This window comes from Vipera ursinii (genome assembly GCF_947247035.1).
Source record: "Vipera ursinii genome assembly, chromosome: 5".
Taxonomy (NCBI): domain Eukaryota; kingdom Metazoa; phylum Chordata; class Lepidosauria; order Squamata; family Viperidae; genus Vipera; species Vipera ursinii.
This window is the reverse complement of record NC_139518.1, coordinates 3,938,682-3,955,875: the sequence shown is the minus strand read 5'-3', so window position 1 is coordinate 3,955,875 and position 17,194 is coordinate 3,938,682. Positions and strand designations below refer to the sequence as shown.

The 17,194-nt window shown below is 47.7% G+C and overlaps 1 protein-coding gene across 1 annotated transcript in view; it reads left to right on the top strand.

Annotated features, from left to right (window-relative positions):
- Positions 1-17,194, top strand: part of LOC310641122 (solute carrier family 12 member 9-like) — a 127,432-nt gene that overhangs the window by 24,351 nt on the left and 85,887 nt on the right. The window contains exons 2-6 of the mRNA XM_083363911.1: positions 1,076-1,210; positions 1,822-1,959; positions 8,697-8,999; positions 10,810-10,917; positions 11,040-11,151. Coding sequence (XP_083220037.1) covers positions 1,076-1,210; positions 1,822-1,959; positions 8,697-8,999; positions 10,810-10,917; positions 11,040-11,151 — 796 coding nt within the window. The remainder of the gene's footprint in view (positions 1-1,075; positions 1,211-1,821; positions 1,960-8,696; positions 9,000-10,809; positions 10,918-11,039; positions 11,152-17,194) is intronic.

Sequence of the window (17,194 nt, the reverse complement as noted above, 5' to 3'; positions counted from 1 at the left end):
ATAAAAAATAGATACCGAAAGCTGAGGGCGATTTTAACAGAAGCTCACTTCTTTCAAAAAAGGAGGAAGATGAATTGTAAGATAGGCTTTTCAGAGATAAAATAATTGTAAAGGGGGGTTCGTGATTAAAAACCCACACATTTCTACATGCCTAATTTATAAGGTGTGGGGGGGGGGTGACACCAGTTTTGGAAATTTATTTATTTATTTATTTAATTAAATTTTTATACCGCCCTATTCCCGAAGGACTCAGGGCGGTTTACAGGTCAACATAAAATATGATATAAAAATAGTATAAATTAAAAATAGATTAAATTACATAAGCCCAACAGTTAAAACAATATTAAAAGCTAAAACCCCTTCAGTCCAGGCCTGATAGATCAAAAAACCAAGTTTTCAGATCCCGGCGAAATGTACGCAGATCGGGGGCGGTCCGAAGTTCCACCGGTAAATCATTCCAAAGGGCAGGAAATAACTGTACAGGAAGTCCTTGTCTTACAACAGTTTGATTAGTGACCAAAGTTACAACGGCACTGAAAAAAGTGACTTATGACCATTTTTTCACACATACGACCATTGCAGCACGTGATGAAAATTTAGACGCTTGGCAACTGACTCATACTTATGACGGTTGCAGCGTCCCGGGGGTCACGCGATCCCCTTTTGCGACTTTCTAACAAGCAATGTCGAGGGTGGGGGAGGGGAGAAATCCAGATTCACTTCAACAACTTAACGACTGAAGTGATTCACTTAATGTCTGTGGCAAGAAAGGTTGTAAAATGGGGGACTTCACCACCCTCTCGCTCAGCTCCAGTAATGGGTGGCTCGGTTGTGGTTGTAAATGGAGGATGACCCCTCGGGGAAATGGAGGAAGCTTAGAGCAGCGTTTCTTCAACCTTGGGAAATTTGAAGATGTTGTGGACTTCAACTCCCAGAATTCCTGGCTGGGGAATTCTGGGAGTTGGAAGTCCACCCCTCTGCAAGTGGGCAAGGCTGGGAAACGCTGCCTTAGAGCAAGGGGAAACAAAGTTGAGATAAAAATTATCGATTGTTTTTCTTCCTTCTTCTTTTACAGGTTTCGTGGTGGGCCAAGCAGGTTTGTACCAGTCCCTGGTGATGTTTCTGGTGGCCTACTTCATCATCGGTATGACGGTGCTGTCGGTGTGCGCCATCTCTACCAACGGGGCTCTGGATGCTGGCGGGGCCTACTGTATCCTTTGTACGCAAAGCCCCAAATTGTTCAAAACAGCCATTTTCTCCCCCCCCCCCCGCATGGTGGGATTCAGCCAGTTGGCACCACTTTGGCAGAACCGGTACCTAATTTTGGTTGCCCAGGCCCAGAATGGACTTCCAGAAGCGGCATCCACACAGAGAACCGGTTGTTCACCTGTTTGAATCCCACGACTCCCTTCCTTCCTTCCTTCCTTCCTTCCTTCCTTCCTTCCTTCCTTCCTTCCTTCCTTCCTTCCTTCCTTCCTTCTTTCCTTCCCCTCCGAGAAGATTTTGCAGTTCTGACTGAATGATGGGGAACGGAAGGATCGATATTCCTTACAGTCCTTCTTCCTTCCATCCTCTACCATTCGGTCGGAACTGAAGAAGCTTCTTGGATGAGAAGCGAAATGTCTTCAAGGGGGGGGGAAAAAACGAAAGTCCGGTTGCCATTTGAAAAAGCACTTTTGGGACAACCGGGACCTGGATGACCGAGAATCTCCATAGAGAAAAGGTTGGAATTCTCACCTGGCCGGGGGAGACCCCAATTTCTCCCCTTCCTGGTCTCCCCATGGTAGCAACATCCTTTGGTCCTTGACCCGCTCGGCACAGACATGATCAGCCGGGCGTTGGGCCCCGAATTTGGCGGAAGCATCGGCATCATGTTCTTCTTTGCCAACGTTTGCGGTAGTGCCCTCTACATCTTGGGCCTGGTGGAGGCCGTGGTGGATGACTTTGGCAGCCCAGCAGGTGAGAAAGGATCGGCTAAGGCACCCGCCCCTTTATGAAACCCCAACGAACAGATTCGATGAAAAGGTCTTAGGGCAGTGATGGCGAACCTTTTAGAGACCGAGTGCCCAAACTCCAACCCAAAACCCACTTATCTATCGTTGGGCGTCGGGTGGGCGTGGCCCATTGGGTGGGTGTGGCCCATCGGGTGGGCGTGGCTGCGGTGGTAACGGCAGACTGGGTGGGACTAAAAAGTTCAATCAATCAATTCCAACTTTGCGAGATCTTTTTTTATTCCCCCCCCCTGCGGGAAGTTGACATTGATTGATTGTACCTTTTTTTTTTTTGCACACGGCGGCGGAGGCACCCCAATCCACGTCTTAGGAAGACAAAAACTCTTGGAGTCCGTTCCAATCCAAAAGGAATCTTTACTAGGACATGCTTGGTTGTGGGAATACAAGACAGGACTTAGTATTGTTTTACAAATTGAAATTTTATAAAGGGTACCCGGTTCAACCCCCCCTTCCCTCAACCCCATTTGGTCAGCCCCCCATCCTTCTACTTCGTGTCATCCCTTTGGTGGGAAAGAAAAAAAAAGGAACTTCGAATCTTTATGGTTATTGTCTTCTTCCTCTCCAGAATTAAAAGAAGACACAGGCCAGATGCCTTCTTCTCTAACCCTCCATTTTGTTCCCCCCCAGTTCAAAAGGTTCCCTTGGCCTTTGAAATGACCTAAGGCAGGCTGAATCCGCATATGCTCCTCCTTCCTTGGGAGATGGTAGAATCCATAGTGGGGGGGATAATGTTTTAAACATACATTTATGAATGTGATATAAATGGATTCTGACAGATTCGATGAAAAGTTCTTAGGGCAGTGATGGCGAACCTTTTGGAGACCGAGTGCCCAAACTCCAACCCAAAACCCACTTATGTATTGTCGGGTGCCGGGTGCGCGTGGCCCATTGGGTGGGCGTGGCCCATTGGGTGGGTGTGGCCCATTGGGTGGGCGTGGCTGCGGTGGTAACGGCAGACTGGGTGGGACTAAAAAGTTCAATCAGCCGATTCCAACTTTGTGAGATCTTTTTTTTTCCCCCCGCGGGAAGTTGAAATTGATTGATTGAACCTTTTTTTTTTTTTGCACACGGCGGCGGAGGCCTAAAGCGAAAAGGTTTTATAAAACCCAGCTGAAGGACTGGGGCGACGGCGCGCGTGCCCGCAGAGAGGGCTCTGCGTGCCACCTGTGGCACACGTGCCATAGGTTCGCCACCACGGCTCTAAAGGGTTTCGTCAACGGCTGCCAGCTTCATCGGACCCAAAAAACTGTTTAAACCTGTGGAAACATCTGCCTTTTCCTCACATACGGTCGAAGTGTCGGCCGTCACAAATGAACACGGCTTTCCTCCGAATCCCCAGAATCGAGAGATTTGTAAGAACACGGAGGGGGGGGAAGAGGCGTGACGAGAGACTTTGTCTAGTCCAGGGGCCTCCAAACTTGTCAACTTTTAAGGCTTGTGGATTTCAACTCCCAGAATTCCTCAGCCAGCATGGGAGCTGAAGCCCACGAAGGCTGGCTGAGGAATTCTGGGAGTTGAAGTCCACAAGTCTTAAGGTTTGACAAGTTCGGAGACCCCCTAGTTTAGTCTAATGAAGAGCAATCTTCCAATTTGACAGCTATCTTCCAATATTTTAAGGGGCTGCCGCCAAGAAGAGGAGTGTCAACCTATTCTCCAAAGCATGATAAGAAGCAATGGATGGAAACTAAGTCAAGGGCAGATCCAACCTAGAACTAAGGAAGAAATTCCTGACAGTTAGAACAATTAATCAGTGGAACGACTTGCCTCCAGAAGTTGTGGGTGCTCCAACACTGGAGGTTTTTAAGAAATTAGATAACTATTTGTCTTAAAACAGTGTAGGGCAGACATGTCAAATACAAGGCCCGGGGGCCGGATCTGGCCCGCAAAGTGGTTTCATGTGGCCCGCGAAGCCACCCTGGAAACAGCGAGGGAACGGCCCCCACTGCCTTGGCCCAGAGACCCTCCTTCTGCCAGAGACCCTCGGATCTGTCCCACTCCTGCCCAGGCCCCCATAGGCACCCTTGATGCGAAGGATGTAGAGCTGGCCACGCCCACCCAGTAGGCCATACGTACTCTAGCCACGCCCACCCAGTAGGCCACGCCCACCCTGGCCATACCCACCCGACCCCCTGAGGGCAACCGCAATGCTGATGCGGCCCTCCATGAAATTGAGTTTGACATCCCTGGTGTAGGGTCTTCTCCTTGGGGGCGTTGCGGTGATTCAGTGGTTAAGATGCTGGGATTGTCGGCTGGAAAGCCAGCAACCCAGATTGGAGACCCAAGTGCCAAGCAACGGGGTGAGTCCCCATCCTCGCCCAGGCTCCTGCCAACCTAGCAGTTTGAAAACATGCAAATGTGAGTAGATAAACAGGTACCACTTCGTTGGGAAGGTAGCCGAGCTCCAGGATGTCTTGCTGGTCAACTGACCGCGGAAATGTCTTCAGAGAGCACTGGCTGGCTCAATGGCCTTGAAACAGACATGAGCACCACCCCCTAGGTCAGGGGTAGGCAACCTTGGCTCTTTTATGACTCGTGGACTTCAACTCCCAGAATTCCTGAGCCAGCGTGGCTCAGCTTGGAAACCTCTCCCTTTCCCCTCAGCATGGCTGGCTCAGGAATTCTGGGAGTTGAAGTCCACGAGTCATAAAAGAGCCCAGGTTGCCTAGCCCTGACCTAGGAGTGAAATCCAAAGAGTCTCCTTTTTACCTTCTCCTTGAGCAGGGGTTGGACTAGAAGACCTCCAAGGTCCCCTCCAACTGTGTTATTCTGACAACCTAGGTTAGGGGTGGCAAACATGGGTCTTTTATGACTTGTGGACTTCAATTCCCAGAATTCCTCAGCCAGCCATGCTGAGGGAAAAGGGAGAGGTTTCCAAGCTGAGCCATGCTGGCTCAGGAATTCTGGGAGTTGAAGTCCACAAGTCATGAAGGGGTCAAAGTTTCCCCATGCTGGCTCAGGAATTCTGGGAGTTGAAGTCCATGAGTCATAAAGCGGCCTAGGCCAGGGGTAGGCCACCTTGGCTCTTTGATGACTCGTGGACTTCAACTCCCAGAATTCCTGAGCCAGCATGGCTCAGCTTGGAAACCTCCCCCTTTTCCCTCAGCATGGCTGCCTCAGGAATTCTGGGAGTTGAAGTCCACGAGTCATCAAAGAGCCCAGGTTGCCTACCCCCGGCCTAGGTCCTAGGGACATTAAAGATGTAGTCTTCTTTACATGCGCTGCGTTCATTGGCAAATGCGTTTTAACAGCACAAAAAAAGATATATTTGAACAGAGACAACAGCAAAATAAAGAAGTGGATGAGATTGCAGAAGTGAGAACGCAAGGCTTCCTTTTGTCTTGGCAATGCCGGGATCGCTCTCCTAGCCTGGGGGATTGGCAGCATATGGCCAGACCCCCGTCCAACGTGGAAAGCCAAGGAGATGTTATTTACAAACGGATAATGGGAAATTAGCCGGGTGGAATGCCAAGGATCCCTCCGGCGAGGGTTAGGGGAAGTCCCTCGCACGCCGCTCAATATTTCTTATTTTCCTGGTGTAATTGACATGCAGCCTGCTGCCTGGATGGCTCCAGGCGACGTCCAAGGGAACAGTAGAGCCAGCGTGAAAAGCTATCAGATGCAAGCAGGGTTTGGATTAGGGGAAGTTGAATAATATTCCAGGATTTAGGTAGATAAATCTCTTCTGAGCCTCTTTGTTAGCTGTAATAGAGAACAGGTTAGTTTAAACTGGCCAACCTGGGGAGCAGGCTTCAACATCGGTAATCAGCTTTCTCTGTCTCTCTGTGTTTGTGTGTGTGTGTGTGTGTGTGTGTGAGAGAGAGAGAGAGAGAGAGAGAGAGAGAGAGAGGACAGAAACAGGAGAGGGAGAGAGACAGGAGACAGGGAAGAGAAAGAGGAGAGAGAAGAAAAGACAAAAGAGAGCAGAGAGAAGACGAGAGAAGACAAGAAAGAGAGGAGAGAAGACAGAGAAGAGGGAAGGGAGAGACAGAGAGAAGACAAAAAAAGACAGGAGACAGAAGAGGGAAGACAAAGGAGAGGGAGAGAGAGAAGACAGGAGACAAGAGGGAAGAGAAAGAGAGAGAAGAAAGAAGACAGGAGAGAGAGAGCAGAGAGAAGACAAGAGAGAGGAGAGAAGAAAGAGAGGAGAGAGAAAAGACAAAAAGAAGACAAAGAAGACAGAAGAGGGAAGAGAAAGAGGAGAAGGAGAGGGAGAAGACAAAGAAGACAGGAGACAAAAGAGAGCAGAGAGAAGACGAGAGAAGACAAGAAAGAGAGGAGAGAAGACAGAGCCAGAGAAGAGGGAAGAGAGAGACAGAGAGAAGACAAAGAAGACAGGAGACAGAAGAGGGAAGAGAAAGAAGAGAAGGAGAGAGAGAGAAGACAGGAGACAAGAGAGAAGAGAAAGGAGAGAAGAAAGAAGACAGGAGAGAGAGAGCAGAGAGAAGACGAGAGAGAAGACAGAAGAAAGAGAGGAGAGAGAAAAGACAAAAAAAGACAGGAGACAGAAGAGGGAAGAGATAGGAGAGGAAGAGAGAGGACAGAAAGAAGACAGGAGAGAGAGGGAAGAGGGGAGAGAGAGAGAGAGAGAAGACGAGAGAGGAGGGAGAAGATAAGACAGAGAGAGAGAGAAAAGAGAGAGGCACACAAGAAGACACGAGAGCAGAGACTCCGGAAGTGTAAAAGGTCCGCATCTTCCTCCCCAAATCTCTGCAAATCTGGGTCTTTCAACCCCCTTGACGTATTTTTCCCCCAAAGGAGGATGCTACGCAGGGCATTAGAAGATGCTCCTCGTATCTCTGCCTGATCTGCTATGTCAGCTTAAGGATCGTGCCTCCCTGATGCTCAAGCCATTATTTCAGTGTTTTTTTTTTCCAAAATTGGCCCCTTTTAAGAGGTGTGGACTTCAACTCCCAGAATTCCCCAGCCAGCAGGGGTTAGAGTTGCCTAAGACTGAGACACGTTGGTCCAGAGAACAGGAAGGAAGCAGGAGAAAGAAACTGACAATAACCCCACCTCGATTTGGTTTAGTAAAAAAAAAACACGGGACAGCAATAAACTTGGTTATTTTATTTATTTTTATTTTAATCCCATTTATATCCCGCCCTTCTCCAAAGACTCAGGGCGGCTTACAATTTAAGCACAAACCAATGTGCTTAGCAATAGGTTAGGCTTGGTTAACCCTTGCTGGCTGGGGAATTCTGGGAGTTGAAGTCCACACTTCTTAAAACGGCCAATTTTTTGGGGGGGGGGGGTAAACACTGCTTTGTTTGCTTCTGAGTCCTCCAAGGGAATTCTGGGTTTTTTCTGAGAGCCAGGAAGGGTAGGGAGGGAGCAGGGACTCTGTGCTTGTGTATGTGTGTGTGAAATCTAACAGAGAAGAGCGACTAAGAGGATTAAAGGCTAGACCACAGGTCTGCAACCCGCGGCTCCGGAGCCGCATGCGGCTCTTTCAGCCGTCTCCTGCGGCTCCTAGTCCTCTGCCATGTGCAGTCCAAAAAAAAAAAGTAGGACCAAAAAAGTTCAACCAATCAATTCAAATATGCAGGGTAGGTGCATATCTCGCCTTGGCTCCACTCTTCAGTCAAACCCTGTTCTGCGCATGCGCGCATGTACGTGCATGTGCACACATTTTTTGCGGCTCCCAGTTTTTCCTTTTGTGAGGGAACCGGTTCCGAGTGGCTCTTTCACTGTTTCAGGTTGCTGACCCCTGGGCTAGACTAAAACATCTGAAGAACAGTTGCAAAAGAGCTGTGGTGGTGCAGTGGTTAGAATGCGGCGTTGCAGGCTAATTCACTGCCCACTGCCAGCAGTTCGATCCTGACCGGCTCAAGGTTGACTCAGCCTTCCGTCCTTCCGAGGGTCGGTAAAATGAGGACCCAGATTGTTGGAGGGGGGGCACCGCTTCGAGAGGACTGTCAAGTATTGTGAAGCGGTACATAAGTCTTACGTGCTTTGGCTATAGCTAGTCTAGAGAAAAGAAGGACTTGGGGGGGAACATGATGGTATTCTAGTATTGGAGGGGCACCCACAAAGAGGAGTGGGGGGTGTCAACCTATTCTGCAAAGCACCAGAGGGCAGGACAAGAAACAGTGGGTGGAAACTAATCAAGGAGAGAAGCAACCTGGAATTAAGGAGAAACTTCTTGACAGTGAGGACAATTGCCACCAGAAGTTGTGGGTGCTCCATCACTGGAGATTTTTAAGAAGAGACTGGACAGTCACTGGTCTGAGATGGTATAGGTTCTGCTTGAGCAGGGGGCTGGACTAGAAGACCTCCAACGTCCCTTCCAGCTTCTGTTGTATTGTATTGTATTGTATTCTGTTCTGTTCTGTTCTATTGCACTGTACTCTACTGTATTCTACTCTGCTCTGCTCTACTCTATTCTAATTATTATTCTATTCTATTCTGTTCTGTTCTGTTCCTATGTTCTGTTCTGTTCTTATTTCTATTCTATTCTATTCTATTCTATTCTATTCTATTCTATTCTATTCTATTCTATTCTATTCTATTCTATTCTATTCTATTCTATTCTATGTTCTGTTCTATTCTATTCTATTCTATTCTATTCTATTCTATTCTATTCTATTCTATTCTATTCTATTCTATTCTATTCTACTGTACTCTACTCTATATTCTACTCTACTCTATTCTATTCTAAACACAATTTTTGCCTACCATACACAGAGGGGACTGTTGGGTCGGCCACACAGGTCCTGCCCCGCGGCTATTGGTTTGACCTCTTGTACGCCACGGTCCTCCTGTTCCTGTGTCTTCTTGTCTGCCTTGTGGGCGCCGGCATCTACGCTAAGGCCACCTTCCTCATCTTCCTCATCGTCATGGTGGTGCTGGGCACGGTCTTCCTCAGCTTCTTTGTCGTGGACGTCCGGGTCGTGGGGCTTCCCGCCATCAGGGACGGCAATCACACCGAACTCGTCAATGCATCCTTCACCGGATTCAAACTCAGCACTCTCCTGGATAATCTGCATGGTGAGTTGTGGGGGGGTGGGGAACTCTTCTGGATCCCTTGGCCCTGACTTGAAGGCAACGTTGTGCAACGATCACTAAACGAATGCTTGTAAGTTGAGGACTACCTGTGCAGCCATGCAGCCATTCGTTTAGCGACCGTTCGAAGTTACGGCGACGTTGGAAAAAAAGTGGCTTATGACTGTGTTTCGCACTTGCGACCATTGCATCAACCCTCCAGGCTCACCTGATCCAAATTCGGACGCTTGGGGACTGGCTCATGTTTGTGACGGTAGCGGCGTCCCGGGGCTGTCACGTGATCCCCTCTTGCGACCTTCTGACAAGCAAAGTCAATGAGGAAGCCAGATTCACTTCCCAACTGTGTTACTAACTGAAGAACTGCAGTGATTCACTTAGCGACTGTGGCAAGAAAGGTCGTTAAATGGGGCAGAATTCTCAGCAGCAGCTGTTTTGGGGCTCTGGTGTGGCCATACGTTGAGGGCTCCGGTGTACAGGATTAGAGGTGGCCAAGCTGGCTTTCCATGGCCGGCTACGGTTACCCCACATTGAACAGGTCAGAGTTTATTTGTGTGACCCCCTTTGAAGCTTGCAAAGGGCCTTGTGAAATTCTGACACGTCGGCCATTTTAAAAACACTGGTTTTTAATGGGGATGACCGCTTGGGGGGGGTGGCCACTTGGCTGACCTTGTGCCAAAGACTTTTGGGGGAGAAAAAAATCAGACTTCTTTAGGAAAGATGGCTTCTTTTTAACCCTGATCACTGCAGCTGGAAGCCCCTAGCTCTTTGTTTCTCAACTGTGGCAATTTTAAAATAATAATAATAACAATAATTATTATTATTATTATTATTATTATTATTATTATTATTATTATTATTATTATTATTATTATTTTATTTGTATACCACCCTTCTCCCGAAGGACTCAGGGCGGTGAACAGGGCAATAAATACTAAAATACAAAGATACAAAAATTAAGAAAAGATTAAACATAATGCCCAATACAATACAACAATAAATACACCTGCTGGCTGGGGAATGCTGGGAGTTGAAGTCCACTCATAAAGTTGTCAAAGTTGACGTAAATTAACTGTGATGTGAAGTAACCTAAGTCATTTTGCTGCCTAAGTGAAAAATAGGGCTAGTCTATCTTGGGAAAGCAATTCACTCTTTTCCAACTACAGGTAGTAAGTCCTCAACTTACAACAGCTTATTTAGTGACCAAAGTTACAACGATACTGAAGAAAGCGACTTATGATCGCTCTCACAGTTACGACCGTTGCAGCATCCCTTATGGTCATGTGATCCATATTCCGACGCTTGGCAACGGACTCTTGGCAACGGTGGCAGTGTCTTCAGGTCACTCCGATCCCCTTTTTGCGTCGTTCTGACAAGCAAAGTCAATGGGGAAAGCCGGATTCACTTCACAGCCAGTTGTTACTAGCTTAACAGCTGCAGTGATTCCCTCCACAACTGTGGCCAGAAAGGTCGTAAAATGGGGCAAAATGTCACTTAACCAATGTCTCCCTTAGGAGTTAGAAATTTGGGGGCTTAATTGTGGTCGAAGGTTGAGGACAGCCTACATGTGTACAATCAAGTGTACAAAACGGAATTCAGGATGACAATTCCAGAGCCAAGGCATCCTTCTGCAGAGAGGAGGGGGTCCTCTACATCTGACGGAGCAGCTCCTCGGTCGTTAAATGAGGAAGACTTTCGATTTTAGGGAGCCAAAGGACCCCACCCTGCTTTTTTTTTCATCCTTGTTGGGGCAACTCAGTGTGTGTTGACCATTCTGCTTTACACTGTCCTTTTGTAGCGGACTACAGCGTTGATTACACAACTGGCCGGCTGATGAGCTTCAGCACTGTCTTTGCCGTCATGTTCAACGGCTGCACGGGAATCATGGCTGGCTCGAACATGTCAGGTGTGCGGGAATCCGCCGGGTGGGGCGGGAAGGGAAGGATGAGGAGCGGGGAAGGTCGAGGCCCTAGAGGACGCCCCCTTTTGATTGTGGTGCTCCTTGATCCAAGTCTCCTCTCATTCCAGGCGATCTCAAGCGGCCCAGCTACTCCATTCCGCGGGGCACCATCATGGCCGTGATGTTCACCTACATTGTGTACAATTTGCTGGCCGTTCTCCTGAGCTGCACCTGCGACAGGTAGGTGGTGGACCGTCCACCAGAGGGCGCACATATTCTACAGCAATTCCATGTGAGGGGGAAAAATAATCTTCTAATTGAAAGTTTCTCGACCTCAGAAGCGTGAACTTCAACTCCCAGAATTCCCCAGCCAGCGCGTGCTGGCTGGGGAATTCTGGGAGTTGAAGTCCAAACACTGTTCTAAATCTTTATAAAGAGTTCACTCTTGCACAGGTAGTCCTTAACTGATCACTATCATTGAGCCTTCAGTGTTGGTAGTAAGTCATGGTGGTCCTTAAGCAGGTTACTGCACAACGGTGCCTGGTTTTACGGCCTTTTCTGGGGTGGTCATAAAGCGAAACCATTGTTCCCAAAGTGCAATTTTCATCAGAAGCAACGGGATTTGGCAAAAGCGTCATAAATTGTGGTCCCTTGAGTGTGGGACTCTGCAAATGGGACATAAATTCAGGCCATTGCCGAGTATCCAAAATGTCTGAAATTTGGTCACGTGACCACAGGGGAAGGGGAAGGTCAGAGGTCAGAATTTTGCATCTGGGTTGTCCTCGACTTACAACCATTTGTTTGGCGACTGTTCGAAGTTACAGCGGCACACGAACGAGTTGTAGCGTCCTCACGGACATGTGGTCGAAATTCACACGCTTGGCAACTGGCTCGTATTTATGACGGCGGCAGTGCCCTGGGGTCACGTGATCCCCTTTTGCGACCTTCTGACCAGCCAAGTCCATGGGGAAGCCAGATTCACTCGACAGCTTTGCTACTCACTTAATAACTGCAATTATTCAGCCGACAATTATGGCACGGAAAGGTCATCAAATGGGGCAAAATTCACTTAACAAGTGTATTGCTTAGCGATGGAGATTTTGGGTTCAAGTGCTGCCATAAGTTGAGGATTATCTGAAACGTTTTTCGGGTCCGTTCTGGTTTTTGAAGTGTTGCTAAGTGACCAGCTATAATTCAAGGACTTGAAGTGGCTCCGATTTCGCCTCTTCCAGTGACAATCCTAGTGGAGGCAAAGTCACATCCGACACTACTCCACAGGCAAATAATGAACTGGGACAACAACTTGCTGAAGCTGTTCCAGGATAGACTCGTGTCGATTTTTCTGTTCCTTGAGGCCTCTTCCTGCTTGTTTGTCAGCCAAGATAGTTTGAAGCTAGTGGCATTTGGGTAACAAAATTAAAATTAAAAAAGTGCCTAAGGTTTGTTTCCAAAAAAGTCTCTGTGCTTGGAAAGGTAGCCTGGCGAGAAAAGCATATTTCTTGAAGAGCTGCTTTTCTTTTGCTCCTCCCTCCCTCCCTCCTTTTTCCTTTCTTCCTCTTTTTTTCCTTCCTTCCTTCCTTCCTTCCTTCCTTCCTTCCTTCCTTCCTTCCTTCCTTCCTTCCTTCCTCCTTCCCTTCCCCTTTTTCTTCCTTCCTCCCTCCCTCCCTCCTTCTCTTCCCCCTTTTTCCTTCTTTCCTCCCTCCCCTTCTTTCCTTCATTTCTTCCTCCTACCCTTCCCCCTTTTTACTTCCTTCTTTCCCCTTTCCTTCCTTCTTTCCTCCCCATTTTTCTTTCCTTACTCTTTCTGTCCCTCCTTTTTCCTCCCTCCCTCCCCTTCCTTCCTTCCTTCCTTCCTTCCTTCCTTCCTTTTCTTCTTTCTTTCTCTTTCTTTCTTTCTTTCTTTCTTTCTTTCTTTCTTTCTTTCTTTCTTTCTTTCTTTCTTTCTTTCTTTCTTTCTTTCTTTCTTTCTTTCTTTCTTTCTTTCCAGATCAAAAGATAGAACCCTCCATTCAGATGCCTCCTCCATGCTGCTCATTTTCCTCTTATCCACCTCTCTTCCTTTTTGGTCTTCAAACAGCCACTCTTATTTCATTTGGAAATCAAATTGTTTACGCTGGGTTCCATCAAATCAGGGCTCTAGGTATAAAATGCCCCATGCTACGTCCTTCAGTTGGCTTGCTCAAACAAATGATCCAGTTCTAATCCGCCTGCCTTTTATCAGCCTAGATCAGAAGTTTCCCAGTGTTGGAATTAACTCTGAAATTCAGAAGTTGGGCGAGGGAGTTTTCTGCTCTTAGATCAGCGTTTCCCAAACTTAGCCATTTTAAGACGGGTGGACTTCAGCTCCCAGAATACCCCATGCTGCCTGAGGAATTCTGGGAATCGTAGTCTGTTATGATATTTAAATTTAGTAGCTGGAGCAGTGAAGGGTTGTACAGTGAGCCAGAACACACAGTTATGGCTGATTGGTTGGAGAGTGCTGGCTCCTGCCCCCTGCATGAGGCAATCTGCGCTGTGATTGGTTGCTGTGGGTGTGGAGGAGGAGTTTCCCTTTTTTCCCGCCTTTTTTTGTCTGTGTGCCCTGTGTGGTCTGTGATTTACCTCACGATGCTCCTGTTTGCCTCACTATCTTCCTTGCCTTTATGTATAGATGTAAAATACATTTATTCATACAAAACTACAAGTTTGTGTCAGCGTCTCTGTTTTCATTTGGACCCCTGCTGTACAATTTCCCTGACAAAATCCACATATCTTAAAATGGTTATGGTTGGGAAACACTGAAGAGGAAGATTTAAAAGAGGAGGCATGTGGAGGATTTGCAAAGTCTTCCTGAAATGGGCACTGCGGATGAATTAGGAATTGGGGACAGACATTGCTTGCTTTCATCACCGGTCAGACGTGGTTGTGTAGCTTCACGTTGCGATAGTCGAGTCAACTCAGTTGCACTCTTTAATCCGGGTGCCTAATACAACTATGGTAGCCTTTGACTTACGGCCACAATCGAACCCCAAACTTCTGTGGCTAGCTGAGACATCTGCTAAATAGCTCTTGCCTCATTTTACGACTTTTCTTGCCATGGTTGTTAAGTGAATCCCTGCAGTTGTTAAGTGAGTAACACGGTTGTTGAGGGAACCTGGCTTCCTCATTGACTTTGCTTGTCAGAAGGTCGCAAAAAGGGGGTCACGTGACCCTGGGACACTGCCAACCGTCATAAATATGAGTCAATGGCAAAGTGTCTGAATTTTGATCATGTGACCGTGGGGATGCTACAAAGGCTGCAAGTGTGAAAAATGGTGCTAAGTCACTTTTTTTTCAGTGCCATTATAACGTTGAACGGTCACTAAACAAACTGTTGTAAGTCGAGGATGACCTGTACTTGGAAAAAGACTGAATTGCTTTCCCAAGATAGACCAACCTTATTTTTTTAGGTAGCAAAATGCTACATCGCGGTTCATTTGGGTCAGTGTTTCTCAACCGTGACAACTTTAAGATGAGTGGACTTCAAATCCCAGCATACCCCAGCCAGCACCTGCTGGCTGGAGAATGCTGGGAGTTGAAGTCCACTCATCTTAAAGTTGCCATGGTTGAGAAACACTGAGCTTAGGGCCTTCCAGCTGCAGCTATCAGGGTTAAAAATAAGCCATCTTTCCTAAAGAAGTAGGGTGTTGTTGTTTTTTCTCCCCCACAAATCCTTGGCAGAAGATCAGCCAAGTGGCATCAAGAAATCATCCCAGGCCAACTTTCCCATGAAAAAGCAGCCAATTAAAAACGGCCAAAGTCTCACAATTTCACAAGCCCCTTTGCAACTTGTATGTCAGTTGCGGCCTTGTGTGATGATCCGTGGGCTGGCTGGGGAATTCTGGGAGTTGAAGTCCACGTCTCTTAAAAGCGGCCAAGGTTGAGGAAGCCTGTTCTAAACCATCCATCTCATTTTCCCACTTCCTGATTTTTCCCCCCGCTCTTGGTCTTCTAAGACCACCCGAAAAAAACCAGGCCTCCCTCTTGGCGCAGGAGTCCATATTAAGGCCTCCAGTACAAATGGTAGCCCAGGTCCTGCTTAATCCCACCCAGAGAAGGGAAAGCCGCCTTCCTGTTGATTGATTCTGGCATAAATACACACACACACACACACACACACACACACACACACACACACACACAAAACGATGGATGGAAACTAAGCAAGGAGAGAAGCAACCTTAAATTAAGGAGAGACTTCCTAACAGTGAGGACAGTTAACCAGTGGAACCGCTGGCCTCCAGAAATTGTGGGTGCTCCAACACTGGAGGTTTTTAAGAAGAGATTGGAGAGCCATTTGTCTGAAATGGTATAGGGCAGGGGTAGGCAACCTTGGATCTTTTATGACTCATGGACTTCAACTCCCAGAATTCCTGAGCCAGCTGTCAAATGAGTCCTAAAAGAGCCAAGGTTGCCTACCCCTGGTATAGGGTCTCCTGTTTGAGCAGGGGGCTGGACTAGAAGATCTCCAAGGTCCCTTCCACTTCTGTTCTGTGTTATGTTTATTTGTTCCTTCACCATCTCAGCAATTTATTTATTTATTATTTATTTATTAATTTATTTTCTATACCGCCCTTCTCCCGAAGGACTCAGGGCGGTGTACAGGGCAATAAAAATACAACATACAAAAATTTAAAATAAGATTACATTAATCTAGCCCTAACAATAAATAATTAAAAAATTTCCTGCGGAAACCATCGTGATGTGTCTTGATTGCTTCCGTCTCCTTAGCACAGGGAGACTTCTGATTGTTGCCTTCAGAAGCTGTGAATGCTCCAACACTGGAGATTTTTAAGAAGAGACTGGACATCCATTTGTCTGGAATAGTATAGGGTTGGACTAGAAGAACCTCCGAGGTCCCCTTCCAGCTCTATTCTATTCCACACACACAGCCCACACACTCCCAACAGCTTTGCATGTCCCAGACAACCAGGATAATGCACGCCTGGCCTTTCCTGGGGGCAGAATCCCAGGGAAGGGAGGCAGCCTTAAGTCCTCCATACTTCCAGCGAGTCCCTTGGACTGCAAGGCGATCAAACCGGTCAGTCCTAGAGGAGATCCACCCTGACTGCTCTTGAGAAGGCCAGATCCTGAAGTGGAAACTCAAATCCTTTGGCCAGCTAATGAGAAGGAAGGACTCACTGGAGAAGAGCCTCATGCTGGGAAAGGTGGAGGGCAAGAGAAGAAGGGGACGACAGAGAAGGAGGTGGCTGGATGGAGTCACTGAAGCAGGAGGCATGAGCTTAAGTGGACTCCAGAAGATGGTAGAGGACAGGAAGGCCTGGAGGAACGTTGTCCATGGGGTTGCGATGGGTTGGACATAGCTTCGCAACTAACAACAACTTCCAATCCTGGGGAGTTTTGCAAAACAGGATTTGGATAAAAGGTGGCATCTGTGTGCATGCCGATCTACAAATCAGATTTTGGAGAAAATGTGCCAGCATCTCTCTCTCTCTCTCTCTCTCTCTCTCTCTCTCTCTCTCTCTCTCTCTGTGTGTGTGTGTGTGTGTGTGTGTGTACATGCTTCAGTGAGGGAGTGGGGGAGAGAGTGGGCCCGCCTGCCTGCCTTGTTCTCAGAGCGCACGGCTTGTTAATTTTCTGCTCTGCAAAGTGCTGCTATAAATCGTGCGAGGCTGGGCCAGCCAGCAGGAATTGGTTAGAATTATAGCTGTCATGTTCTAATACCTTAATGCACGGCCATTGCTCATAATGACAGGGGACAGGACCGCTTGCAAACCCCGTGCCTGACATGCTGCGCAAGTGCCCCCCCTCCCCGGCCACTTCTCCCTCCCCCACTCTGAAATGCTTAATAGGCCCCTCGGCTGCCCCCTTTGTTCCTCCTTCTCCACCAGCCGCATATTGGCAGGAGCTGATTGCAAAGAGCAGGTAAGCTTCGGATTTTCTCACTGTTTCTCAACCTTGGCAATTTTTGAAGATGTGTGGACTTCAATTCCCAGAATTCCACAGCCAGCATGCCAGCAACTTGAAGATCTGGGGAACCTCAGTTCCCAGAATTCCCCAGCCACTCTGCCAACAACTGGAAGATCTGTGGACTTCAATTCCCAGAATTCCCCAGCCACTCTGCCGACAACTGGAAGATCTGTGGACTTCAATTCCCAGAATTCCCCAGCCACTCTGCCGACAACTGGAAGATGTGTGGTCTTCAACTCCCAGAATTCCTCAGCCAGCACGTTAGCAACTTGGAAGTCCGTGAACTTCCAGACCTAGAATTCCCCAGCCAGCCATTATGACCGTTTTGCCATGA